General features: G+C 44.4%; 3 protein-coding genes across 3 annotated transcripts; 2 read left to right on the forward strand and 1 right to left on the reverse strand.

Moving 5' to 3' along the window:
- Window positions 1-1,286: 1,286 nt before the first annotated feature.
- Window positions 1,287-15,866, reverse strand: REXO5 (RNA exonuclease 5). The gene is made up of 19 exons (XM_059484348.1): window positions 15,698-15,866; window positions 13,952-14,073; window positions 12,944-13,070; window positions 12,006-12,090; window positions 11,420-11,569; window positions 11,199-11,287; window positions 10,281-10,396; window positions 9,383-9,521; window positions 8,723-8,817; window positions 7,312-7,414; window positions 6,581-6,717; window positions 6,158-6,266; window positions 5,708-5,818; window positions 5,446-5,583; window positions 4,864-4,956; window positions 4,169-4,388; window positions 3,460-3,653; window positions 2,837-2,946; window positions 1,287-1,518 (listed from the first exon to the last, which is right to left on the reverse strand). The coding sequence occupies exons 1-19, from the start codon at window positions 15,812-15,814 to the stop codon at window positions 1,449-1,451; spliced, it is 2,325 nt and encodes a 774-aa protein (XP_059340331.1). The 5' UTR covers window positions 15,815-15,866; the 3' UTR covers window positions 1,287-1,448.
- A 124-nt stretch (window positions 15,867-15,990) lies between these two features.
- Window positions 15,991-21,874, forward strand: ERI2 (ERI1 exoribonuclease family member 2). Its single transcript, XM_059484465.1, has 8 exons — window positions 15,991-16,028; window positions 16,198-16,337; window positions 17,071-17,198; window positions 17,339-17,495; window positions 18,027-18,127; window positions 18,989-19,070; window positions 19,727-19,815; window positions 20,026-21,874. The coding sequence occupies exons 1-8, from the start codon at window positions 16,006-16,008 to the stop codon at window positions 21,361-21,363; spliced, it is 2,058 nt and encodes a 685-aa protein (XP_059340448.1). The 5' UTR covers window positions 15,991-16,005; the 3' UTR covers window positions 21,364-21,874.
- Window positions 21,875-22,898: 1,024 nt separating this feature from the next.
- Window positions 22,899-26,420, forward strand: THUMPD1 (THUMP domain containing 1). Its single transcript, XM_059484679.1, has 4 exons — window positions 22,899-23,124; window positions 23,400-23,580; window positions 23,908-24,156; window positions 24,723-26,420. The coding sequence occupies exons 1-4, from the start codon at window positions 22,909-22,911 to the stop codon at window positions 25,049-25,051; spliced, it is 975 nt and encodes a 324-aa protein (XP_059340662.1). The 5' UTR covers window positions 22,899-22,908; the 3' UTR covers window positions 25,052-26,420.
- Window positions 26,421-26,783: the final 363 nt, after the last annotated feature.

Here is a 26,783-nt window from a genome sequence, read left to right on the forward strand (position 1 = left end):
GGAAGGAAAACTGGCTGTTTTTTTCTCAACTTTGCAGTGAAAGTGTTTGCAACAAGGAGGTGCTGGATGTGAACAGCTTGAACAGGAGTGAATCCTCAGAGAGGGATGAGTGCTGGGGTCAGTCTGCCTGAGCTCCTGGTCTCTGCTGGACTGGCTCAGCAGCAGGGGCTGCCTGTGCTGCTGAAGGCACTGGCTCCCCTTCACACTCTGTGGCAGCACTGATGTTATTGTTTATGCCAGCTTGCACTAGCTGCAGCCAAAGGAATGCCAGGCTCACCTGAAGTGGCCACAGTACCTTAGTGTGAGGAAAAAATTGGCTGCATTCATTGTGCTGAATAATAGATATAATTTTCAGGTGCGTTTAAATTTAGTTATTAATGACACTGACATGAGCATCTCCTGCCTGCTCACTGCTGGTTCTGGGCTTTCTCCTGCTTTTCTGTATTTGTGCCTCCTCCTCCACACAGCAACTCCCAACTTCCAAATCCCAAGATAAGGAGAGAGCCCAGCCCAGCCCAGTGAACTTAGGGCTGGAAACTAGGAGGGTGTGAATGTACTATCAGCTGTATTTAATAACTTTTGGAATGATAACTATTTCACCTTTATCTTGGTCTATTCCAATTCACATGAAAAAATCCCTCATCTAATGGTCAAACCTTTTAACAAACATTTAATTTTTCAATTTTTTTTCTGATTGTTTAAAACTCTCCTAAGCATCTTTGTGCTTGGAAATTCTGTATGTTAACAAGAGATGCTCAAGCAGCCTCTATTTCAAGTGGCAGTGGCTGCAAAGGAGAGGCAGCAAATCACCTCATCCTGCTTCCAGCTCCCTGTGGAGAGCAGTGCTGTGCAAAGTGCACACAGCCATGTGCTTTCCTTAAACATCCCTTGCCCCTCCCACAGCCACAAGGAAATTCTTGTGAGGGGAGGGTGGGGGTGGTCAGGGCAGGAGGAGAAAGTGGAGACTGTCCAAGAAGTATGAATCACTGATTCCTCCTCTCCATGGACCGAGTACAGCACTTTCCCAGAAAGGAGGCAGCGACTCCAGGAGCTGGCCCTGAGTTCCAGCAATGCAGGCAGTTCCTGGGCTGGCTGTTAACTGCTGAGCAGCTGCTGCAGCCTCTGCCCTGCCCTGCCTGCTCGTGGCCTGCCTGTTCCAGGGGAGATCCCCAGCTGGCACCCTGGCACCAGCAGGGAGTGACACCCACAGGCCAGTCCTGCTCCAGCTGGCCCCAGCACCTGCCTGGCCCGACCTTCCCACAGCAGGAAGGGTTAATGGAAAAGGGTTTGTGCTTTAAGACTCTTTGAATGGCTTTTATTTTTAGACATTTTACAAGATACAGAGTGAAAGCCTATTGTTCTTATGGTAAGAGATCTTTACAAAGACATCAATATTTTAAGTAATTAAAAATATCTTAACAAAAGACTTTGCTTAAAAACTTGGCAGTTTAACAAGCACTCCTCCCTTCATCATCTTTTATTCCCATCAGACCAAGGCCGGGTTGTGATCCATGTGTGCTGCAACACAAACAAGAGCTGTGTTAGTTCTGCTCAGTGCAGCCTTCATGCACACAACTCTGCTGGGCTGGCAGTGAGGGCTGCAACCCCCCAGGTCAGCACATTGAAAAATTAATTCTTTTTCCACCCCACAGTTATTTGGCATCCTTTTTAATCAAGAAGCCTTCTCTGAACTGTTGGTTCTCAGGGAAACAATAATATAGGAACCTCACACTTGGCAAGAAATCTCTTCCCAGCCTGAGCTGGAGCTCCCATCCAACCCACTCAGCAGCCTGAGAGTGTGAGCCAAGCCCTGTGGGCTCCCACAGCCTCCCTGTGGATGCAGATTCCTGAATCCACCTGTTCTGCTGGTGGGATTCCTACCCCTTGGTGATGGAAGATCGTGCTGAGCCCAGTGACTCTGCAAAGGACACGTGGTGTGGCCTGAACTCACAGCCATCCCTGCCTCAAACCTTCCTGTGGGGTGACAGGTGAGTGTGCAGGGTGATTGCTCAGAAATGCACAACCAGATGCAGTTTTAGCCCAAAGAAGGCAGCAGAAAGGAAATGTGACCTTTATTTGGCTGACCAGTGACAGTGAGAGCACAGAAGGCTGTTGAAGTGAGCATGTCCTCAGTACCCAGGGCTTTGCTTAGGAAAGATTGAACCTTTCTGGTTGATAATTAAACAGTGAGACACTGGCAGCTCGGGCCCAGGGGCTGAAATGCAGGAAGCCCACTCCAGGGAAGGATCCCTGATACCTGCAGTGCTGCAGCCCAACTCAAATTCACAACTTGCTTCTTCCTACAAAAGCTGAAGGACTCTGAACAAATTTGGGTTTTCTCATTTTTGTCCATCACATGAGGACAAGGGCATGAAGCATCTCCTTGATCAGCTGTGGCTGCAGCACAGTGTGGGGAACCACAACTGGCAGTGAGGCATTGGCTGCAGTAATTTGGTGGTTTTAGAAACAAAACACCCCAAAAACTCCTCCCTGCTGTGGAAACTCTGCTTGATTCTCTCACAGCTACACAGAACTTATCTCACTGTCAATGGGGATGAACCATCCTCTGGGGGAGGTGGGGGAGCTGATAAGATCTGTACAATTAATCAACTCTGGACCCTCAGATCCATCAGCTGTGACTCAGGCCTGCTTTGTGGGCAGAACTTGGGGCTGAGGTTTTATTGGCCCAACATGAAAGTCAGATTAAGTACAACAGCTTCAGCCTTCCTTTTGGGCTTTCTCTTCCTTGTGCAGGGCTTTAATTTTTAAGAGATTAAAATAAAAATATTCAGCTCTGTATTTTCCTTGGTTCTTTGCAAAATAGGTAGCAAGTTACCTGTTCACTCCAGGAAAGAGAACAACACACAGGGTGTTATTCTGCAGGCTCCTATAGAGCTTTCTGATATTCTGGTCTAACTTCTTCACCTTTTTCCTTAGATCCTGCTCCTGCATAAGAGAATAGAAGCAATAAAGTCCCCCATTCATCAGCAATTATCCTTCAGAGTGTGTGGGGCTGGCACAGGGGAGGGCAGCAGTGATGCTGCTCCTGCCTGGCACCTGGCCCAGCTGCAGGAGAACCACAGGCCCTGCTCACATGGGAGCTGCCCCTCCAGAGCTCTGGTTTCCTGTGCAGCCCACAGGCACTCACCCCTCCCTGTGCCCCCTGTGAGCTCTCCAGTGCCAGGTTTCAGTTCCTGGGCAGCAGCACCCCCTGCCCTGTGCACTAGGCTAGTTCCACTGTTATGCAGTGCCCTGCAAACATCATGTTATCTCGTGTGGTGTTATCTCTCAAGCTGCTCTGTGGGAACTGATCCTTGGCAGCTCCTTTGCTCCAGCACAAGGACACCCTTCTGTCACAAGGAGCTCTGCACCTCAGTCAGCTCAAAGTTACCTCTGCAAGTTCCCAGGGCAGTCCCTCCTCACTAACTGCAACAAACACCAGCAGAGCCTCACACTCACAGAGTCAGACAGCTGCTCCATTTTCTCATAGAAGATGTGTTTTCCTTGCTTCTCATTGCTGTGATTCATTTGCCAAATCCATTTCCAGAGGTGACCTGGAGCAAGGGCTTTCCTACTTCTTAACTCACTACCCTTCATGGTGCATCCATTCATGGCTTCAAGGGCACCCAGAGCACTCTGGGTTTTCTGGAATTCTGAAATGCAAAGAGAAGGGAACATGCTTTGGTTGCTGCCCTTGTTGGCACCTGCAAGGCAGGGCTAAAGGTGTGGAGCAGGAGGGAGATGAGAAACAAATCACTGCAGCAAGCAGATCCTCATCTTGCTACAGATAAACATCAGACTAGAAATGCCAGCTGGCTGCAGCAGCACCCACTGAGCTGTTCTCACCTTGCAAAGGAGATTCCTGGGCTGTGTGAAGCTGCACAGCAGCCACCCCTCACATGGAAGTACTGGAGCTCCATTAGTTCCAACTCCCTGGAATTTTCTAAGTAAATGTTTGGGGTTTTTTTTTAAGCAGGTGGTTTTTCCTCTTAAATATTTAGCTGTAAAGTGCTTCTCCAAACAATATGTGCTTCCACTGGAGCATTTTAAATACCATCCCTTGGAGCCTAGCTGGGTTTCAGTAGCTCTTGCTGTGTCTGTGCAAAGTCCCAAGGGCTGCTGAATATTATTTGAAGGAAATATGCAGGCTATGTGTGAAGCTACTTACTGAGGAAGCAGCAGCTCCTGTGCTTTCCACTCTGAAGATCCTTTGGCAGGAACAGTGCTTCCAGGTGCTTCAACTGGCCGAATTCTTCTTGCAACTCTGTCTCTGTTAATGACTTCTTCAGACCAGCCACATAAATCACACCTTCATTTTCTACATCCAGTTCTAATTCCTTAATCAGAACATTGCAGTCCAGCATTGCTGCAGTGACTGGTCTCTGGACCTGGGGTGGATGCAGCAGAAATAAAAAGCATGTCAGCCCACACTGCTCTGTGTTCTGAGCTTCTATTTTAAAGTATTTTTCTCCCATTAGCAAAAGCAGACAGGTTCTTTTTCATCACTTGAAATAAATATGACTAATGAAGGCCAACTTAATTAGTCATGATAAAGGGAGATCCTATTTGTAATGCAGAAAAACTATAAAAGTAAAATGCCATGCTCTGTATAGCCCTGTTACTGGGATCTGCCTTTTCAAGCTGCAGCTGGAGGTCAGAACTCTTTCTTACTCCCCTCTGCTGACAGGCAAAAAGGAAAAACAAGAGGGATCCAGCCACTTCCTTTCTGCCAGGGGCCCTGAACTGTGCAGGGACCGGGAGATTGTAACAGCACAAGCACTTGCCCAGACACACTGCTGTGATGTTTCAGATGCACTGGAGGCTGTGCCTGGGCTGAACATAACTTTTGCTGTTTGCCTTTACCTTAATGCAGGATCCTGCTACCTCAGCTCCATTCAGGCACTCCAGAGCAAGCTGGGCAGCTTCCAGCACTTCATATTGGATACAGACATAGGGCTGGGAATAGCAGAGTAAAATACTTCAGCTTTAGCAGTGAGACACATTAGCCCTCCCTTGTAAAAAGTCAAGTCTCAATAAAGTTTTGCTTTCTTTTAAAACTAGAATAATATAAAAAGTTTGAGGGTAAAATATGTAATACTCCACATAGTCTAGCTGTTTAATACCTCCTTCAATTAACTCTTCAATTAATGCTACCCCTTTTTTTTTTCTTTGGCTATTGAAGACCTTAACATATCAGTTCTCTTTATAAGGACAAAAATCACCTCAGCTTCCCCAGCACTCCAAGTCCTCTGAGCAGCACATGAGCTGCACTGTTCTTGTCATTGTGTGGAGCAGCTTTTTAGGCGCCCTGAATGATTGTAGTTGATGACTACCACAAAATACCCTCCAAACAGAAACACTGGCATTTCTTTGGTTCTAATCTGTATCTTTCCAAGAGTTTACTCAGACCTTCCAGCCTGTCTCCAGCCTTTGAGTGCTCCTCACCTGGAATGTTTCGGTTACCACTGTAAGGGACTGGATTGGTCCACACCTCCCAAATTCTTTCTTCACAGACTTGATGCAGAAGTTTTCTTCAAAAGGACCTGCGTAAATTGTCAGCATGTCAGTCAGCTTGCTGCTCACCTGTTGGAACACAGATTAGAGAAGGCACTCACAAAGCAAAGGAACTAACTACTCAGTGCCTCCTGATAAATCACATCTCTCTGCAAGCTCAGCACAAAGACTGTTCTCAAACAAAAAATAATACCTTTTCATGAAGTCCAGCGTGAAGGTGAGATGCAAGGTACCCTGGACCCAAAGTGAACTGAATGATACTGAATTTGGACAGGGGAACATCTTCCAAGGCTCTCTGAAGGATCTGGAGGGACAAGAGCAAACGAGGCTCAAAGAGGTAAAAGACAATTGTACTGCAGAGGATCAAAACCAAGGCTATTGAATTTAACTCCCAACTTTAATTTTCATTATTGTCTAAGAAAGTCCTCGGGCAGAAATTCTTCCTTGGTGAGTCATGAGAGGATGCAGAGGATCAAAGCTCATTTCCGAAGTGCTCAAATGGATTTAGCTAACCTGGAATTAATACTATTGCTACCAGCACTGCCAGTCAGCTTTTAAAATAGGACTCATCTGCCCACTCCCAGAACAAGAACAACTTTGAACTATTTTGATGCTTAGACCAACCCACTCTAAGTCCATTCACCTGTTTATTTGAAGTGCTCAGGTTACTCTGACACAGGCCAGAAGAGTCTGATCCCTGTCTGCCCAAAAGGAGGGGTTTTTGGCCAGTCACCTGCAGACAATCTAAAAAACTAGCAGAGAGAAGTACACTGTGAATCACAATACTTTTCAGTATTTGGAATAAAAACTTTCAAGAAATGCTTGTCAGAGAATTACAATGCAGTTAAGAAATTTGAAAGAATATTCTTGTCCACAACATCAAAAGAAGCCTAGAACATACTCTGTGAAATTTGAGATGAAACTGCCCAAAGTTTTTCAGCACTGTGCTTCAATTATTTGTGTCTGTCTGAATATCCTGATTGCTTCTGAAAAATGTAAGGCACTTGTTTGATTTTACTGAGGATTCAACTGAAGGAAAAGGATACATATTTGAGAATCTTATTACCATGGTTTGGATAATGGTGGAGGCTCATTCAGCTGTTCCTGGAGCCCACATCCCTGGGGCTGTTGCACAGCTTTGTTCTTTGAGACCTCAGCCAGTTTTTCAGCTGTCAGAAGCATCTCCAAGTTTAGTTCTGCTACCTTGAGGAAGGAAGAAGATTATTAGCTGACTTTCATCTCATCAGCTAATTGTAGCTGACAAAAAGCCTGTGCTTTCCCTGTGAGTCATGCAGGCACACTCCAGCAGTGAAGAAACATGGACATTAATTTCTTGCCTTATTATTTTCTGTTGTCATTTTGGAGCATGCAGCACTCACAGCATCAACAGGCAGTCATCTCCAGAAAAGTTCTCTCAGAAATCAACAGCACAAGGGACTCATAAAACCAGCTGAATCACTACCACAACACACAAGGTCTCTCTTCTTTGATCTAGAAAAATTACAGGCATTCCTGCAGCCTGGAAATGTCTCAGTCCTTCTTTAGCCAGGGCCCCTGCTCAGGATCAGCAGCAATGCTGGCTGCTGGCAGTGAGTGCTGAGCACTGGCAGTGCCCAGGTTATTCAGGTTCCTGGATAGAGGCTGGAAGTAACAAGCTGTAAAACTGGGCCCTCTATAACAGCTCCATTTTCTTCTCTTTTAAATCAACAGGAGGATGGGCAGGAGTGGAAGTTTTTTTCTTCAAAAGCACAACAACATTATGTTCTGTAGTTTAGGACAGAAATCTTAATTAGATACCTTTGTTGGTCCTTGCTCAATGAAGAATTGAGCTAACTCCAATGCAGCTCTGGCATCTTCTGTAGGATCATGCCCAAGCTTCTGTTCACACTGAATCTCCTTCCTAGGGCATCAAAATTAGGTGTACAGGCAGGTTATCTGTTTTTCCACACTGACCAACATCCTGTCTTTTCTAAACTGGGTCCTTTTCAGGCAAAAGAGCTTTCCCCTCTCCAAAAAGGATTTCAGTTCTGTGCAGCAGCATTCTTGTGAAATATTCCCAAAAGTTACTGCAAGAAATGTTTTTGCAATGTTGAGCAAAATGGTTTATGGAATTTACAGAATCCCTAGGTTGGAAGAGATCTTCAAGATCAAGTCCAACCCAGCCCTAGCACCTCTACTAAACCATGGCACTGAGTGCCATGTCCAGTCTTTATTTAAGTATATCCAGAGATGGTGACTCCACCACATCCCCAGGCAGCCATTCCAGAACTTTATCACTCTTTCTGTAAAAAACTTTTCCCTAATATCCAACCCATATTTTTCTCAGCACAGGTTAAGACTGTGCCCTGGTTCTGTCAGTGCTGCCTGGAGAAAGAGCCCAGCCCCACCTGAGCACAGGCACCTTTCAGGAGCTGTGCAGAGTGATAAGGTCACCTCTGAGTCTCCTTTTCTCCACACTGAGCACCCCCAGCTCCCTCAGTGGTTCCTCTCAGGGTTTGTGTTCCCAGCCCCTCTCCAGCCTTGTTGCCCCCTCTGGACATTCCTGAGTGTCCCAAGGTCCTTCCCAACCTGAGGGCCCAGAGCTGGACACAGCACCCCAGGTGTGCCCTCACCAGTGCCAAGCACAGGGGAAATCTGACAGAAGCAGAGCTCATACTTGCTACTCTGATGCATGACTATTTTTAAATTTTACTTCTTTCCTGACCAATGGCCCAGCTCACAATTTGCACACAGAGAGGAAGGCAGCCTCCAGTTCAGGGAAGTTTGGCACTGCAGAGTATGACCATTCACTGTGAGCATGGGGAGAATTATCTCACTAAGATACCATCCAGTGGTAGCTGATACACTGAGAAATATGACTGAAGTCAGTAAATCAGACTTTCATGTGTTAATATTTCTTTCTTGCCAACTGAAGCAGCTCTCATCTGTACGAGCAGGAGTGCCTGTGCTGTTCTACAATTCAATACAGCTCTCCAGCCCTGCAGGAAGGTGAGTTTTGCTGGGACTCAGATCTGGTTGGGTCACAGCATTCCTGCTTGCTCAAAGACAAGCCCATTTATTATGCTGCCAGTAAATTCCTTTTTACCATGTCTTACTGCCACAACCTGCTCCTTTCTTTTGAATCTTAGTAACAAAAGAATAATTCTGATACTATTAGCAGCAAATCAAGACCCTATGACCCACCATGACAGTACAGTAATAATCTTACCCTAAAACAGCTTTGGCTAGAAATTTTAGCTTAAATCTTCGACCTTCACTTCTGGCAAAAAGCAGTGAAGTATCAATAACGCTGGGGTGGATCATCTGGAGGAGAAAAATCATCACCACTTTAGTTTAAGAACAGCACACATACAGAACAGGACAGTAACTCCACAATTTTCTGTGCCTCTGCCTTTTAATTTCAGTTGCCAGTTCTTCCCTGACAGATACCTCATTCACAAGAGAGCAAAAGGAATAATGAAACAAATCCAACTCTCCTTTCTACTTCCCACTCTAGTGAGAAAATCCAGATTGAGTTAGAAAGATTAACTATGATCCAAGCATTTTAGATTGGTTAAATCACCCACAGAGATTTAGCTCTCCCCATAACAGAGCTATCAGAAGCATTTGGCTGAAGCAGAGGGGTAAAGCTGCACTTGCAACAATATCTGTGTCTGGACAGACTTCTCTCTTTTGGGTTCTGAACAGCCCCTTGCAAATTTTATAGCTGTAAGGAGAGTTCTTGACTTTTAATCCTTACAAGCATAGGGCTATTCATAATAAAAAGCAATTAACAAGTGTTCATTAATAAAAAGAGCAATTGTTAAAGTTTTCAGATGTTAAATGAGTAACACAGGGTTAGGAAAAACAGTTTTAAAAACATACTCACTTCCAAAGCCTGAAGATCAGAATTTAAAGAATGGCCCACCAATACTGCATCATGGGGAAGCATTTTTTTTAGCCTGGTTTGGATGTCTGACAGTCTTGTCTTCACTGGAAGAAGCATTTTCCTTGTGATTCCTGAGAATCTTCAAAACAAAAGTTGGGTGAGTTAAAAACAATACATCAGCAGCAGTGTATGCTGGAAAACATTGCAAGCAGGTTCTGTGATATGAATATGAAATATGAACTCAGTGTAGCTAATCACAGAATGCTATTTACTGTTTTCTGATCCAACATCAGAGGATATTCTGCAGCTAAGCTGCTAAGAGTGCTACCAAATCTGTTTCAAAAGTTTATTTCTCCCAGGTATTCTTGAATAATGCAGTTGGCATCAGACAGCACAGGTAAGGAAATATTGCAAGTCTATGGTGGAAGGAGATGCTTCCAAGTAACCTGAGGGGACTGGGCCATCACCTCCTGGACAAAGCCAGGTGAAGTTTTGAAGAAGACAAGCCTTGAGTTTTGCCTGCTTTTGTTGTAATCCTGAGCCCCACCCTAAAGGTGTGTACAAGCTCTATGCATTTTTTACATATGAGCAAATTTAGCTACAGACTCCATCTTACTTTATAACCATGAGTGAAGAGTAACTTGTGCTGTGTGTCATTAATTTGTAACAGAACTTTCCATGGACACTGCAGAGTGGCAGTGGCTCTGCCTGGGAGCCCCACATTGTACACATGACGTCGGTCACTTTAGTCACACAGCAAGAACTGCATTCCTAACACTGAGGGAAATGCAGCAGGATCTGTGCAAACCCAGGGGTTCTGGAAGGCCCTGTGTAACAGCTGAATGTGAAGGGGCTGCAGCTGTGACAGGCAGAGAGAAGGCAGCTCTGTGGCAGCGACCTGGTGCGGTAGTTGAACACTCTGCTCTCAGGCTTGACCAGCTCGTTCAGGAGGCAGCGGCCCCGCGCATCCACCAGCGACACGCGCGTCACCTCGTTCCCCTTGGCAGTCAGGCACTGGCAGGAAGAAGCAGAGGCAGTTGTTGCATCAGCACCATGCTGCCACTCCAAAACCTTCACTCACATCTGCTTTGGCTGCAGCAGCATCACTGTGAAGGAGTTCCTTGACTTGGAGATCCACCCCTCACAGCTGGTGGGTTTATACTCTGCTGTGCTTCATCCTAATTGTTAAATGTGCACTGTAAGCACAGCAAACACACAGGCAAGCACAGCACAGAAAAACACTGCCAAAAAGTGCTGATTTCACAGAAGCAGTCTGTGCTCTCTGCACTGCACAAATGCCGCTGACAGCACCGGCCCCAGAGACACTGAACAATTTAAAGGCAGAGCCCAGATTGTATCAATAGTTACTCAATGCTGATGCCAAACAGGCATCTCTGCAAGGCTATAAAGGAGAACTCTTCACCAAGCAGCTGCCAGAGGAACTGTGATGCTAAAGGAAAGATGTGTGCCAGGGAAATATCTTTCCTTTCCCAAACCTTGGAGAGAGCTGAGGAGGAATTCCACAGCAGTCTCATGGGTTATTCCAGCATTGCTGACAGCCTGGCAGATCCAGCTGCTGCTCTGGGAGCCAACAGAACTGAGCTCTTTGCTCAGGATATTATTTTTGTCTCATAGCCAGAACCACTGCTGGGGCCTCTCCATGGCTGCATTAGCACTGGTACCATCAAGGAAGGGACTGGCAGCAGATATTAAGATATCAGAAGTGGTTTAAGAGAGTGCTTGGCTTACTTGGGAAGAGCTGATAAGAGCTGGGTGCCTGACTCTATTTTTTAAGGCCACACACACTGATTTTTACCATTTCACAATCCAGACCAAAGAGAGGGCTGTTGTCTGTCCTCTGCTGATCACACTCTGTGGAGATGTAGCCCTTGCATCCAGGGGAACCTGGAAGGAAAACACACTTGGGAATAAGATCTTTCTTCTACAACTCATGACAAAACATATCACTAAACTGTCAAAACTAAAAACAACCCCCAACACAACAAAACAATAAACAGCCCTCACCCAAAAACTGACCTTCTATGGGATAGTCATTTTTTTTCTGCTCTTCTAAAGTCAGAGTATAGCTGGTAAGGCCTTGTTTTTTTTCTCCATATCTCTGAATGATGGGATCACATTGCAAGTCTGAGCTTTTAGCAGTGCACTCACTGCTGGTGGAAGTCAAGCCTGTAAAATACAAAAGCATCTGTCAAACTCAGTTTCTGTTTCAGATCAACACTTAGAGGCTGCACCATTCCAGATCACTACCTGGAACAACAGACTGGAGAGAGAGAGAGGGTCAGAGAAAAAGACAAGAGTCTTAGCTCAAACCTAATGTATATCTTTGATTACATACATCTTGGAATGGGTAGTAAAGCAGTAGGGATTGGGATAAAATATGTTAAAATCTTTCTCATTTTGCATCCATTTTGACAATCAGCCCAACATGAGTTACTGAACTAGTCAGGGTAAGAAGTCTCATGGTTTAAGCCATTGTATGCCTTCCTTTCTAAACAAGTTTATCATGGCAGCACACTGGGATTGCAAAGGATGCAAAGTCATAAATCTCTGTTTAAAGTGAGTCACTGTCTTGAAAGAGAGAATGCAAACCCAAACAAAATACCTTGTGGAGTGTTTTGAGGTTTCAGGTTTGTTCCTTCTCCATACAGGCTGACCGGGAAGTTGGCAGAAGGTGCTAATGTGAATCTCTGAAAAAACAAAATGTGAAAACATGTTAGTGACTTTGAAAGACAGGCAAAGATAAGGAGAAAATGAGGGGTTCATTGATCCCCAAGCCAGCCAAATTCAGAGGATGAAAAAAAAGAAACAGTGGAAATACATTTGGTGTTTTAGCAAGTAGACAAACCCAACACAAATCAAACCTGTTCCAATGAGGGAGGACACAGGATTCTTTGTACTACAGGACAGATCTGCCTTGCCTGATATGATCAAGAAGGCAAATCTCAAGACCTTCTTTGATAGAAGCTAAAGCTAGTTCCAGTCTTTCCAGTTAAGTTGTGATTTACATTTGGTGCAGTTCAGGAAGAACTCTCTAGAAGCTTAAATTCAAGTCCTTCTTTCTATCTTATTTCAAAAATGTTGCTTGTAAGTCAGAAAATTAATTATTTTAATAATCTTTCTGGGAAATGGGAGAAACTTGACATAAGTGCAAATAATAAAAGTGATATTTTTCAACCAGTAAGACTAGCATAATGCTATAGAGTCTCCTCACTCGCAGTAAATTCCAAATTACTGAAATTATTCCAAGATATTTATCACAATTTATCATAATTGGCATCCTGTAGGTGCAGGATATGTAACAGTCAGAGGACTGAAACATCAATAAACATTTCATCTGGTAAAGCTTCAAAGATGTAAGTGTTGAAATCCTGTTCCTAATATCAAAGCCCTGTCCTCTGTTCTGAGCTGACAACTGATGCAAAAAGATCCTCTCACTTGCTGTCAAGGATGGCCAGATCCTTGGAAAAGGCAGTAATTCCACTGCAGCATTGTCCCTGGGATGTGCTTTCAGGACTGGCAAGGATGCAGTCTGGGACTTACATGGCGAAACACTTTCCTGAGGTGTTTGAACTGTAAATAGAATCTGTAGAAATGGAGTTGGCTCATTTCGTGCAGAACAACAACCACAACCCCAGCCAGGTGGCTTTGGTGATAAATACGGCACCAGCTGCAGTTAGAAAAGAACAATAATTTAAAAAATATATATATATATAAATCAAAGCAAAACAATTATCAAGCACTCTTAAAAAAAAAGTTGGAACCAGCCCAGCTTTAAAGTCAGTAAATGGCAAAGTGCCAAATGACTTCAATAAGAAGAGGCTTTATAGCTTATCTCCAACAGCCACATATTCCTGGAAGCAACAGAGTACAGGAGACAAAGAAAGAAGAGTTATTGCAAATTTCTGCTGCATTTCAAAACATGTATACCTCATTCATATGCATCAGAATGTGACTATACCAGCAACTTCTACTGTAGTCATGCATTCTGGTGAATTAGTGAATCAAAATAAGTTTCACAAAATAATTCTCTATTTACTATTAAAATCTAAAGTGGAGTATTTTCTGCTTTGAGTTTCATTTGAAGATTAATTTAATTTAATTTCATTTTTGCCATTCAAGGTTATAAGCCCTCCTCAGCCTTTCCCTTCCAGTACTGAGAATTGGTCCAGAGAAAGGGAGAAGTGACTAAAATGTTTTGTTTTTTCTAAAATGCTCTAGAACACTGTTTCAATTATATCTAATGTGAAATGCATTAATATTTGTGTTAATATTTTAACAGGGTATTTTGTTTCTCAGTGTGTGGAGCTTCTTCAGTTCCACATCAGTCATTCAGTTTTTCAAAACTACATGAAACAAAACTGTGGAATGGTAGGATTTCTGCCAGAAGAGGAATTCTGCTTCCTGGCCAAATCTAACAATTTTATCTGCACAATCCAGGCTGCCATTATGGCAACTCCACAGTGAGTGCTCCCAGCCCAGCATGGCCAATATTCCTGCAGGAATGTTCTCACACCAGGGCAGAGGAGGAGAGCAGGCTGGCTGCAGTACCTGGGCTGTGCTGCCTTGTGGCATTTCCCCAGAGCTGCGTATTTCAGCAGCTCATACAGCTGCTCCTGGCTGATTTCTGAGTCCTCACCCAGCAGAGCTGCTGACAAATGACAGGACTTCACCTGTGGGAAGGGAAATGCTGGTAAGAGAGGTTTCAGGTAATCACACCAGTCCATGAAGAAGGAAGAAAAAAGAAACTACTTGGATACAAGCAGTATCCTGGGCAACAGTTTCCTTTCAGATCCCACTTTAATATTACATTTACTCAACATTTCAGTAACCCAGGTAGTCTAACTTTGAAGATTTATTTAACAAAGATTAACATAAGCAGATGTATGCAGTAAGGAGACAACTGATATTCAAACACAATATTCTGGTCTCTCAACCCTTTCCCCCACTTGCTGCAGAGCTTTAAACATCTCTACAAGTGTTACATGTAGGACTCACTCTATGGGAGGTTTTCTCTATCTACAGTGTGGGATCTGCTCTGCCACAAGAGTTTGCTGACCCCTGCAGGGAAAAACGTTTCAGTAAAATCCAAGGAATATGCAGAAAGAAAGCACTGAGCTGATGAGTGGGGACTGTGCCTCACATTCCTGCATAGCAGTTCTTTAAGCCTAAATGCACAAATTCTTCTAAAGGCTAATTAGCAAGTAAATGTGGCATTTTGGTGACCTCCACCGACCAGATGGCCTCTTCCAAAAAACTCCTGTAAAATTTTTAAAGAGATTCTTATTATAAGTGATGAAAAGACATCAAGGCATACAGGGGGAAAAACACCACACAACACTAGAGAATGTAAAACCTCACAGCACGAACACCCACTGGAAGTTCTTTTCCCCCACACACTAACAAGCCATGTGCTGTAATTTGGTCAGAGCCTGCCCACACGGGACCGAGCTGGTGTGCTCTTCAGGACATTTGTCACTGGGTAAGGAAGTTAAAGAGAGGTGACAACGTTCGTGGTTCCAGTGGTTAAGAATCATCTAGCAATAACAGCACACGCTGGTGTAATTGCTAGTGCCTCATCTCTCAAGCTGAGACAAGTAATGACACCGTTGTTTTCAATACAGCCTAATTAAAGCTTTGCAAAAAAACCCACACAAAGAGCAGAGGTTTTGATTCACCAAGGAGAGGGTACTGCCAGCCACAGGAATTTGTCTCTAAGCGGATACAAACAGGGCTGATCTCACGGGCTGGAGACACCAGCTCCTGTCCCACGGGCAGTGACTCAGTGTGCCCTGGGTGAGGTGTCCCCGTGGGGCTGCTCTGCATCCTCCAGCAGTGCATGTGCCGAGCACGCACAATGCTCCTTTCGAGATCTGCTTTGTTTATGAGAAGATTATATTGGAGAATATATCTATTTTTTAAACAAAATTCCTTAAATGTAATGCTGAGCACTCCAAATGAGTTATTTCCCACATCTCTTGGAGCAGAATGCAAGCCATTACCAGGCTCCCCAAGGCAGCGGTCACGGCCCCAAACGGGCCCAGGTTCGAGAAGCGTTCGGACAATGCTCTGAGGCACGAGGCGGGATTGGACTGGCCACGGCTCCAGGGCCAGAAGCCGGACCCGATGAGCCCTGCGAACAACTCAGGGCATTCTGTGTTGTTATCAGCAGGCACTGGCTGTATACGACCCTCCCGGTACTCTGCCGCTGTCCACGGCTTTGGGGACTCCCAGCGCCCCCGAGAAGCGGCCGTGAGGGACACAGGGCCCGCACAGCGCCGGGCGCTCGGCTCTCACCTCGGGGCCCCTGCCCGGGCCGCCGCCATCCGCCTTCCGCCTCTTCCGCGCCGCCCGCGGCCCCTCCACGCCTTCGCCGAGCCGCTTGCGCCCGTTAAGGCACAGCCCCTTCGCCATGGCCCGCACGGGAGCGGCGGGAGCAGGCGGCCCCTCACGGCCGGATACGGCCCCGAGCTGCCGGGGGCTCTGGGATGGCGCTGGGCGGTGCCAGGGCCGCGGCCGGAGCAGCCGAGCGCCGAGAGCGCGATGGGGGCGGGCCCGCGGGAGCTTTGAAACGGCGGCAGCGCGCTGAGGCGGCGGAGCCGGCCATGGCCACCAAGCGGCTGGCCAGGTGCGGGGCCGGGGCGCGACAGCGGTGTCCGGGCGCGGAGGGGCCGCGGCGGTGGCGGTGTTTCTGTTGCTGTTGGTGTCCGGGCTCGGAGGGGCCGCGGCGGTGTCGGGCGGCCCCTGAGCCCGGTCGGTGTCCGCAGGCGGCCCCTGAGCTCGGTCGGTGTCCGCAGGCGGCTGGGGCTGGCGCGGAGCAGCGCACGGACGCGGAGCGGGGCGCGGGCGGGCGCGGGGCAGCGCTTCGCCTTCCTGATCGTCCTGGACTTCGAGGCCACGTGCTGGGGAGAGCGCGACCGGCGCGGGCCCGAGATCAGTGAGTGCGCCCAGCTGGCTCTGAGCCTGTGGCCTCTCTATGTGTCCTCCTTGTATTGGGTTCTTCTTAACGCCTGGCGTTTCAGCCCCAGTATAATGGAATAATAGATACATAAATAATATAAGTGTGTGTATATATATTGTGCATATATATATATATATACAAATATATATATATATATGAATCACAAAATATTCTGAACTGGAAGAGACCAACAGGGATTATCAACTCTAGCTCTTAAGCGAGTGATCTATACAGGGATAAAACCCACAACCTTGGCTTTATCAGCATCATGCTTGAACTCTATGTTCATACATATAAATAAATAAATATTTTAAATCGCTATAAATTTCATAATATAAAATTTTATATATAAAAATTCTCAATAATAAAAATTTAGATATATAAAAACTTTATATATATAAATATTTTATATATAAACATTTATATATATGAAATTATAGAAATTTTTATTTTAAATTTTATATATAAAATTATATATATAAAATTATGTATGTATATATATATATATATATAAAATCTACTCCATTATATAATATATATATACATGAATATGCGTGATGGAATACCATCATGCCATCATGGAATATGTTGAGTTGGCAGAAACCCATATGAAAATGGTCTCATTCCTGTGAACAGTTTTAACCTTTCTGGCCTTGTGTTTTGGTTCTGTTTTGTTTGTTTTGTTTCTTCTTCTCCATGTTTGTTGCAGTTGAATTCCCAGCAGTCCTGTTAAACACCTCAACAGGAGCCATTGAATCTGAATTCCACATGTATGTGCAGCCCCAGGAGCATCCTATTCTCTCTGAATTCTGTAAAGAACTAACTGGCATAACACAGGTATAATTATGACTTAACATTGTTTTATAATTGTATAATTGCTGTTTACTGTTTTATTTAAAGAGGCTGTAAAGAAACAAACCTCGAATGAATTTCAGTGAGTTCTAACACATACATGCTTCTTGTTCTGTTCCTTGAAGAATCAAGTGGACCAAGGGGTGCCTCTCAACATTTGCTTATCACAGTTTATGAAATGGATTCAGAAGATACAGAAGGAGAAGAAAATTATGTTCAGTACAGATAGTCAGAGTAATTATACTTCAGAAGCAAAAGCGTGTGCCTTTGTAACATGGACAGGTAAATAACATTTTCATTTGCTTTTTCTGCACAGTAATAACATTAGGTGGCACTAGTGAGATTGTGTCGTCACTTCTATACAGCCAAAATCCTATTATTAGGTATTAAAAACATGGAATATTGGGATAAGACTGAAAATATGAAATCCACGGAATCCTGACATGTTTGCTGCATCTTTGACTCCAGGGTCTGACACTGCTACATTTTTCTACTTTGTGAACTGTATGATCATTCTTAGTGTATCTAAATTAATTAGAGATCTTAAGATCTTTGGGATCTCTGTCTGAAGTTAATTACTAACAGGGGTTTGCTTCTTCTGGTGTCCCATTGCAGCAACCCCAGTGTCTCCCTTGGACAACCCTGTCACAGCCTGTGCCTCCTGCCCTCCAGCAGCACAGGGTGCTGACAGTGTGTTGCTGTTGTGTCCCTTTATGTAGGTTTTTAGGCCACATAAAGGGACACACAGGCCACACTATGTGGATTTTAGGCCAGTTCTGCAGTGGTGGGTTGACTGTGGTTCTCCCTGCACAGACTGGGACCTGGGTGTGTGTTTGCACTACGAGTGCAGGAGGAAGCAGCTGCGCAAACCCGACATTCTGAACTCCTGGATTGATCTCAAAGCGACCTACAGGGTGAGAGGATGGACAGACAAACATTTCTACCCACACTCACCTCAAAGGCTGACTGCACCTGGGCTTACAAGGCAATGCTCTGTGTCTCAGTGACCAGAGTTACCTGGTTTTATTTTGTGATGTTACTGCTCAATAACCAACTGCCCTAGAACTGTGTGAATTTGAATAGAAATCTTAATGCTAGGAAAAGATTGTTGTTTGATAAAAGAATGATAATTATGAGAATTTATGAGCTGCTCTTCCTTTCCTGACACATTTTGCTGTCCTTGCTTCCTATCTTTTTTTGTTTTGTGTGCTTCTATTGCTGCCTTATATTGCTGTGCAGGAAGTTGTCATTATAGTCTGTTTAGAGGTACCTCACAGGTAGGCAGCAGAATTAGGTCTCTAAAGACAAATAGTGTGAATATTCCCCCTTTGCAGTGATCAAATCAGATACTCATATTAGGAGCAAGAAGTAATACTCACTTTTTTCACTTACAAAAAATTCCATACCTATGCCAAATATATTCATGCCCATGCCTTTGATTGCATCTTAAGGTATTATTTATAGTTGTATTCTTCAATGCTGGTCTGTTAAGACTTTCATCAGTGTAAGTAAGCCATAGAGTGCAGACAAATGATTCCAGAACTCAGACAGAATGGATTTACTTAAGACTGAGAGAAGGGATTCATATTTCTTTCCATTCTGATTTCTAACAGGATAAGTAACTTATGGTTTTATCCCAAAATGCAGATACCCAACTTGCTTAATTTGCATAGTGAGATTTATTATTTGTAAGGGGATATTTCTGAAATGGCTTTGCTTCACTAGGAAAAGGTTTTTAAATGCTTCATGTTAAGCACCTGTATTTCTCTCCTTAGGCCTTCTATAACAGAAAGCCTAAAGGGCTCAATGGGGCTTTGCAGGATTTGGGGATAGCTTTTGAAGGACGGGAACATTCTGGTAAGCATGATGATCCTCATTTTAATATATATATAAATATATGTATCTTATAAAGCTAAATTGTACTATTTAGCTCTAGTTAACCTAAAGCAGCTAGTCATTACTCTTGAGTAGTTACTACTGTTTCAGGTTATGCCATGTTCTGTCCAACAAGACAAGTTCTGTCCATCAAAACAAGAAAGGCAAAGTGCTCTGAGATCAGTTTGCTATTTCTCACCTCATACTTCATTTCTGAAATCTCTTCTACTGCTATTGAATGTATGTTCATAAGACCAATTTATGAATTGCTGGGATGCAAAAGAGGTTGAGAGAAGATAAAGAAACTTGATTTTACCTGATAGCTCTGGATATCCTGATAAAGTGAGAGAATTCCAACACAATATGTTTTTTTTTACTTGACTAATAAAAAGAGCAAGGATATTTAAAATTGTGCATAGATATTCAGCTCTATGGATAATCCTTCAGATGTTTCAGCACAGAGAATTATTTGGAATTTTCTACTTCTATTCCCTTTTTTGAACTAGATGACTAAGTGTCACAGTTCTGTAACTCCTTGTCATTCCTGTAAGGCTTACCTAGATTACCTTTTTCCAGTAATATGAACTATTCCCAGTAGCAGTTAAACAGAAGCCATTAATATAACCATACTTTTGAAGGGTTGGATGATTCCCGGAACACTGCTCGTCTTGCTTGGAGGCTGATTTGTGATGGATGTGTGCTCAAAGTTACTAAATCTTTGGATAAGGTTAGTCACTACTTTGTATCTTCCTGTCTACTTGCTTTGTAGCCTGGAATACAGATGAAAGGTGAGCTATTCAAATAATAAACCCAGCATCCTGACTGTGATTTGGAAAGAACATCCTTAGGCTGATATGCTTATTAATTTTGTGCATTTATTCCCAAAATGTCTGGGTATTCACTTTCCAAAATCTTCTTTTGTTTACGGGCTCCCTAGGCACATCAGAAGAGTAATTTAATTTCCAGAACACTGACTGTAAATGTCACTGACAAGACTCCACTGGGAAGTAAGAGCAGACCTGAAACATCTAGAGATGTTGAAACAAAACCTCTGGCTGAGAACAAACACAAGGGTATTGCGGGAAACAAGATAAATTCTAATCTCCAGGCTGGGGAGCAGCAGATCCCTTGCACTGATCCCTCTGCAGATGTCTGTGTTGTACCCAGCAGCAGCTCAAGGACTGAATTCCATGCTCGATGCCAAAGCTCTTCAGCAGCATCTCCTGACAGGTTTCCTGTTCCCCTGGGTCAGGCACAGCCATGTCCCAGCCCTGCACCAGCAGGCATCCAGCAGGGACTGAGCATTGGGCAGCCTCTGACAACAGCCAGGCCCAGCCTCCCAGCACAGGGGTCAGGGCTGGTGCTGGTCTCCACCACCATCCCCTCAGTCACCGTCTCCACTGGGGACATCAGCACCAGCTCTGAGTGCCTGTCTCTGCTGACAGACTGGGAAGATGTTGCTTTGATACCAGAATCTCAATATGAACAAAATTCAGACTCTGTTCAGCTCGAGGATGACTCAAGCACAGACAGTCTAACCGTGTCTGAAGAAGAAACTATTTCAAAACAACTGGCTGTGACAAGTTCAGATAATCAGAGTTTGGAGGAAAGTGTGGCACCCATGGAACCTCGGAGGTCTGTTGTTTACAAAAGTCCTGATACTACAATCTATAATATAGGGACAGTTCAAAGGCAGACTTCAAAATTTTCAGCTTTCAAGTTACCATCTGCAAAGGGAAATGCTGTTCCAGCACAATCAGCATTAACTGGAAATTACTCTACTCCTTTAGAGGCTCCTAAAAGAAAGCCAACTAGTCCAAGAACATGCCCACCAGCAAAAAAGCAGTCTTTTCATATATATCAAGAGAAAACTTCCTCTTTTGATCACTCCTTACCTTTGAGAAGTTCAAACTTGCCCAGAGTATTTCCTGCAGTTCTGAACTCCACAGTAAATCTGAATGAGGCTGTGAGAGCTGTGAGAAATGGAAAATCAACTCCCCCTCTGTGTAACTGCGGCCGAAGAGCCAAAAAACTCTCTGTGTCAAATGCTGGCCCAAATCATGGCAGAGCATTTTATTGTTGTCCTGTTGGCAAGCAAGGAGGAAATAAGAAAAGTTGTGGATACTTCAAGTGGGAATATGCGCTTCTGAAAGAGAAATCTAGTGGTCTCACCTTTAATGCAGATGCTGTGACCTCTCTTGGAACTGTTCCTAGTAATTCAGAGAATTCTTCCAACAAAAAATATTGGTGTCTTAGACCCTCTATGAGAACTTGAGAATGGATACAATTTTTTGTCTGAATCCTAAACTCTCTAAGTTTCGTGCTTAATGGAATCAGGACAGTCAAATGATGTAAGATATATATTTTCAGAATGGGACAAAAAGGACAGTTCTTGGTTAATATAAATAGAAAGGAAAGTTGCTCAAACACACAAAAATATCAGCAGATCATAAAGTAACTCCTTAATAAAGTGTGAGAGAACAGGCAAAACTATAAGTGCTAAAATTAGAGTATGAGCAGCTGTTGGTACAATTCTTGAATTTCTGTTTTATCATATATTTTAAATACTAGTCCAGTCCTTAAGATTTTATTTGGCCTTTTTTTCCTAAATATACTTGTAATGCCTACAACTTTTAAATTTTGAAACTTTTGAAAGATTTTAAAATCTCTTTACAAGATGTTGCACATCAAAAGTGATTCTTGAAGCAATAGTAGTCTTTTAAACTGTTACAGAGTTTTTTATCCTTTAAGTAATAATAAAGATAAGATACTGATATTTCATTAAATGCTTTATTTAACACATTACTCTTGTGCTCTTGCCTCTCTGGGTTTCCCATTTCTTTTCTATCAGTGTCTGCTTTAGCTCGTAGTGCAACCCCTGGGACAGACAAATTATGGGAATCAGGTAAGGATGTATTCAACGTATAAACTAAGAAGGATGTAGTGTAATGTCTCACTTTATATTACTGTGTAAATCTGCAATGTCTTTCTTTGTAAAAAATCCTGCAAAAAAACAGCAAGTACTTTTATTTTTTTCCCCACTTCTACCACAGTTTGCTTCCAATGGTGGTTTCCTTATATTGAATTTGGATCAACTGCCTTGGTCAGTTTTTTCCACAGATCAGAACCTGTAACAATTCTTACTCCTTTAATTGTCCAAGAAGCTTGAAAGTTACAGCAGGGAGAAGCGGCTCTTAGGGACAGGGATGCACACAGGCATCTTCCTTTAGGAACTACGCTGCGGGCCACAGCTGTTCCGTTAGCACATGTTCGCTATTTCTCCAAGCCTCCATTTACCTGTTCAAAGTTTCTGGTTTAGCTGGTCCCTCTGCGCCGTGACACCTTCGGGACTCGGACAGGGTGCAAGTGGCCGAAGCATCTCCGTGGAGCGCACGGACGCGGCGATGCAGAGCTGGACCGAGGGCTGCTCCTCTCCCCTCAGCTGCGGAATTACTAACACAGATTTTAACTCTGGAACCGGAGCTCGGGGGAAGCGAAGGCATCAAGGGCTAGGAGTTTGGCCGCGGCTGAGCGCGCCAGCAGACTGCTCGCTACCCTGGGTCGGTGACCCGCGTTCCCGGCGGCTGGGCTCCCGGCGGCTGGGCTCCCGGCGGCTCGGCTCCCGCGGCTCGGCTCCCGCGGCTCGGCTCCCGCGGCTCGGCTCCCGCGGCTCGGTCCCGCGGCTCGGTCCCGCGGCTCGGTCCCGCGGCTCGGTCCCGGCGGTGCCCGCGGCCGCCGCTCCAGGCGCGGCGCTGTGCCGGGCGGGCGCGGGGCGGGCGCGGCGCTGACGCCATCGCGGCGGTGCTGGCGGAGCTGCCCGATGGCCGCGGCCGAGCCGGCGGCGCGGAAGCGGCGGCCCAAGGGGCACTTCGCGGCCGGGGCCGGCCGGGCCAAGCGGCCCCGCGGCGCCGGGCGGCAGCTGGAGGCCGGCATGCGCGGCATCCTCATCACCTGCAACATGAACGAGCGCAAGTGCGTGGGGGAGGCCTACAGCCTGCTGGGCGAGTACGGGGACCTGCTCTACGGGCCCGAGCAGGTGCGTGTGCTCGCGGGGGGGACGGGCAGCGGCACCCCGAGGCATCGGCTCCCGCTGCGTGTGGGGAAGGAGCCATGTGTGTATGGAAGGAGCCGCGTGTGTATGGAAGGAGCCGCGTGTGTGCGCCATGCCCCCGAATGCCCCAGGTTCTTTCTGGGCGAGCCCCTCGCAGCCCCGCTGCCGGCCCGGGCCGTGCCCTGTGTGGCGAGCCCAACGCAGGCTGTGAGCCGGGCATTGCTGCTCGGTGCTCACCAACAAACGGTGCCTGTGTGAAGTTTTCAGATCACGAGGAGAGGCTGTCTGCAAGCGACAGGGAGGAGGATGAGGATGATGTCGAGGCTGCTCTGAAGAAGGAGGTTGGCCAGATCCGTGCCTCGACGGAGCAGAAGCTGCGGCGGTTCCAGTCGGTGGAGAGTGGTGCCAACAACGTGGTCTTCATCAGAACCCAGGGCATAGGTGGGGCTTCTGCTGATGCTGAGTAATGCTCTCAAAGTGTTAGTAAAAGGCCACAGAGTGTGGCTTCCAAGTAACGTGTATATCAAACAAGTACCCTTCCCTTTGGCCATGCCACTGAATTTCATTGTTAGTGAAGAAGCTAAAGGTAGAGGAAACTGCTATGACAAAACAGTCTTTGATTTAGTTTTGGTATAGCAAAACAACTCTTTACATAAAAGGATTCGAGGCTGACAGCAGTGCAGCCAAGTTCCCAGCTTATTGTTTAGAGGGGAAGAGGAGGGATAATGCTTTTTATTTGGTGCTCATACCCAACTGTTTTTCTTGTAGAACCTGAGAACCTGGTGCACCATATACTGAAGGATATGCACACCACTAAAAAGAAGAAAACAAGAGTCATTCTGCGCATGCTGCCCATTTCTGGGACTTGCAAAGCTTTTATGGAAGATATGAAAAAATACACAGAAACGTTTTTTGAGCCTTGGTTTAAAGCCCCTAATAAGGGTACTTTTCAGATTGTTTACAAAGCTCGTAATAACAGCCATATGAGCAGGGAAGAAGTGATTAAGGAACTGGCAGGTATGTATGGTTTTCACACAAAACAGAACAAGATTGCATGCACAACATGGGTCAGACTATTAAAAGAGGTCATATTGGACATACACATTTTTTTGTTGAATTCTAAAAGCTTCGCTAACACTTAAAAAAACTTGACATCAGTATTCCTTGTTGGTGTTGATGTCTTAAGAGACTATAAGCCGAAGAGAGAACAATGTTGATTATAATTTGCAGTATTAGTTATATGTGCTTTGAAATGACAGCTATTAGGCTTTCTCTCTGGATGCTGTATTGAAATAATGTTACTATTTCTCTTCAATATTTGTCTCATATAAAAGCTCCAGCTTACTCAAGTATTTTATTGAATGGATAAAAATTAAGAGAGAGGAGGCAAGATCCCCTTCAGTTATAGCCAATTATTTTTGTAATTGCTTAAAATGGCAGAACAGAGCAGGGCTCTCAGAATGTACCCCCAATAGGACTGAAGTAACTGAACAATTATCTCACTGCAATTTCTGAGAAATAAGACATGCTTATGCTCTTAAACAGTTTTCCCAGTATCTTTTAAATTGCATCTTCTTTTACAGGAATTGTGGGCAGCCTCAATCCAGAAAACAAGGTTGATCTTAATAATCCACAATACACAATTGTGGTGGAAATAATAAAAACCGTCTGTTGCCTAAGTGTGGTGAGGGACTATGTTCTGTTCAGGAAATACAATCTGCAGGAGGTGGTGAAGAGCAACAAAGAAGATGCACAACAAAACCCATCAAGTGTGACAGAAGAACAGAATTCAGAGGTAGCTAAAGCAGAAACTGAGGAGCAGGAGAAGAGCTCTAAAGAAATAAAAGAAGAAAACAAGAATCAAAGTGAAATAGGATCTGAGCCCAAGGGGAATGATGCTCTGATAGTGTAGAAAATGTGATATAAGGGAAAGGTAAATGTAATCCAAACATATAAAAAAAGTTGCCCTAGAGTTCTGAAAGGGTATTGGAAAGAGGAGAGGGGTTTTGTTTTGAAGTCCTGGTTTTAAAATCCACAAGTGTAAGAATTTTAATGCTCGTTGCAGGTGGAACTGACATTTCAGCAGAGGTAAGGGTGCTCAGGAGTGCATCACCTTTCTGGTGAGGCTTGCTGTCCTCCTGCAGCTCTGTTGTACATTCCCTGTACCTGGCACACAAAGCAGGGGTCTGTGCATGTATGTGTAGATGTGGCCACCCTGACATGTATGGACTCTCCTTTGTTACATCTGGAGGCTACAGAAGCCAAAAGGCAGCACAGAGGCAGCTCTGAGCAATTACTGTCAGAGTGAGATCTGGAAAAGAGTTGGTTGCAGAGGATTTTGGGAAGGAAATGAGCTGACAGCTGCAGAACTTGGTAATATTTTTCTGTGTGAACAACAGAATGAGGTAAATCTGATAATTTGATGGAGGGATTTATACATATATTTATATATATACACAGATATGCTGTCTTGACTTGAATGGAAAGAACTGTTACATATATAAATACTTGAATATTATGAGATGATTTAAAGATTGGTCTGTTTTAGAACAATAGTACAGTACAGGCATTGCAGATGGTTTTATCAAAAACTACATGTGTGTTTACATTAGCTGTGTATGCAGCACTTACTGATTTATAGTAAATGCTGTAATCACTGAATGGAATCCTTTTGAGTAATTTCCTGCAGATAGCCTTTTGCTGCTCTTTCCAAAGACTCAATCCTTGAGGGATTTTATAAAGTGTTTCTTGTTTAAATTTTTTTTCTTAAGTCTCAAAGTTTGAATTTAAATACTGATTGGAAGCTTCTTATGAAAGAAGCTCTCCATTATACCATACTAGATAAGGGGAATTAAATTTTAATTTTTGGTACAGTTTTAACTTTTTGGTATTAATTTTGTTTCAGATTGAAGATAATGCTAGTGAGTCTTTCTGTTGTGCTATTGTTGCAGTGGACTGTCCCTGTGACCCCTTAAAACCACCCAAAACCAGTGCAGTTGTAACTTGCTTTCCAACAGGGTTTTGAGTATGCCTCCTGTAGAACTTTCTAGCTTTAGTATTTCATTTCTAGCATAAAAGCCTGTGTGTTGCTAATGGGAAAACACTTACCTTGAAGAACACAATTTGTTACTTCTCTTGGTTTAATGAAAAGGACATGTTCAAGTCTTTCATAATTTATATTTTCTTCTGCCAAAATTGTTTCAGAAGTTGGAAAATGAAGAGGACTTACTTCCCTAGTCCTGTCTCCATTGCAGCCCATTTATTAAAACTCTGCTTTCTTATCTCCTGTGGTGTTTGCTTTAAATTTTTGAAGATTTTTGTGTGTGGATTAAAACCATCAATGTCTGAGTTACACAAAGGAAAGAATTATCTGAGACCAGACACAAAGGCCAAGTGTGAGTGTTTATTGGTGGCTGATGTTGGTAATCATGACAGCCTGCTTGACTTCTAAGGACAAAAGTCAGGGTAATAACTGGGATTTTTAGTTTTCTTTCCTCCTCTCTCTCACTGACCTGTCTGCCTACAGGGCTTACAGTTTACTTCTGATTTTTACAGTTTGCTCTTCTGAACGTTCATTGTTTAGACGTTAATTCCCTGGCTTTTCTGCTGTGCCATCACTTTTGGGCTCAGTGGTTCCCTCATGG

Source organism: Ammospiza nelsoni, chromosome 17 (assembly GCF_027579445.1).
Source record: "Ammospiza nelsoni isolate bAmmNel1 chromosome 17, bAmmNel1.pri, whole genome shotgun sequence".
Classification (NCBI taxonomy): domain Eukaryota; kingdom Metazoa; phylum Chordata; class Aves; order Passeriformes; family Passerellidae; genus Ammospiza; species Ammospiza nelsoni.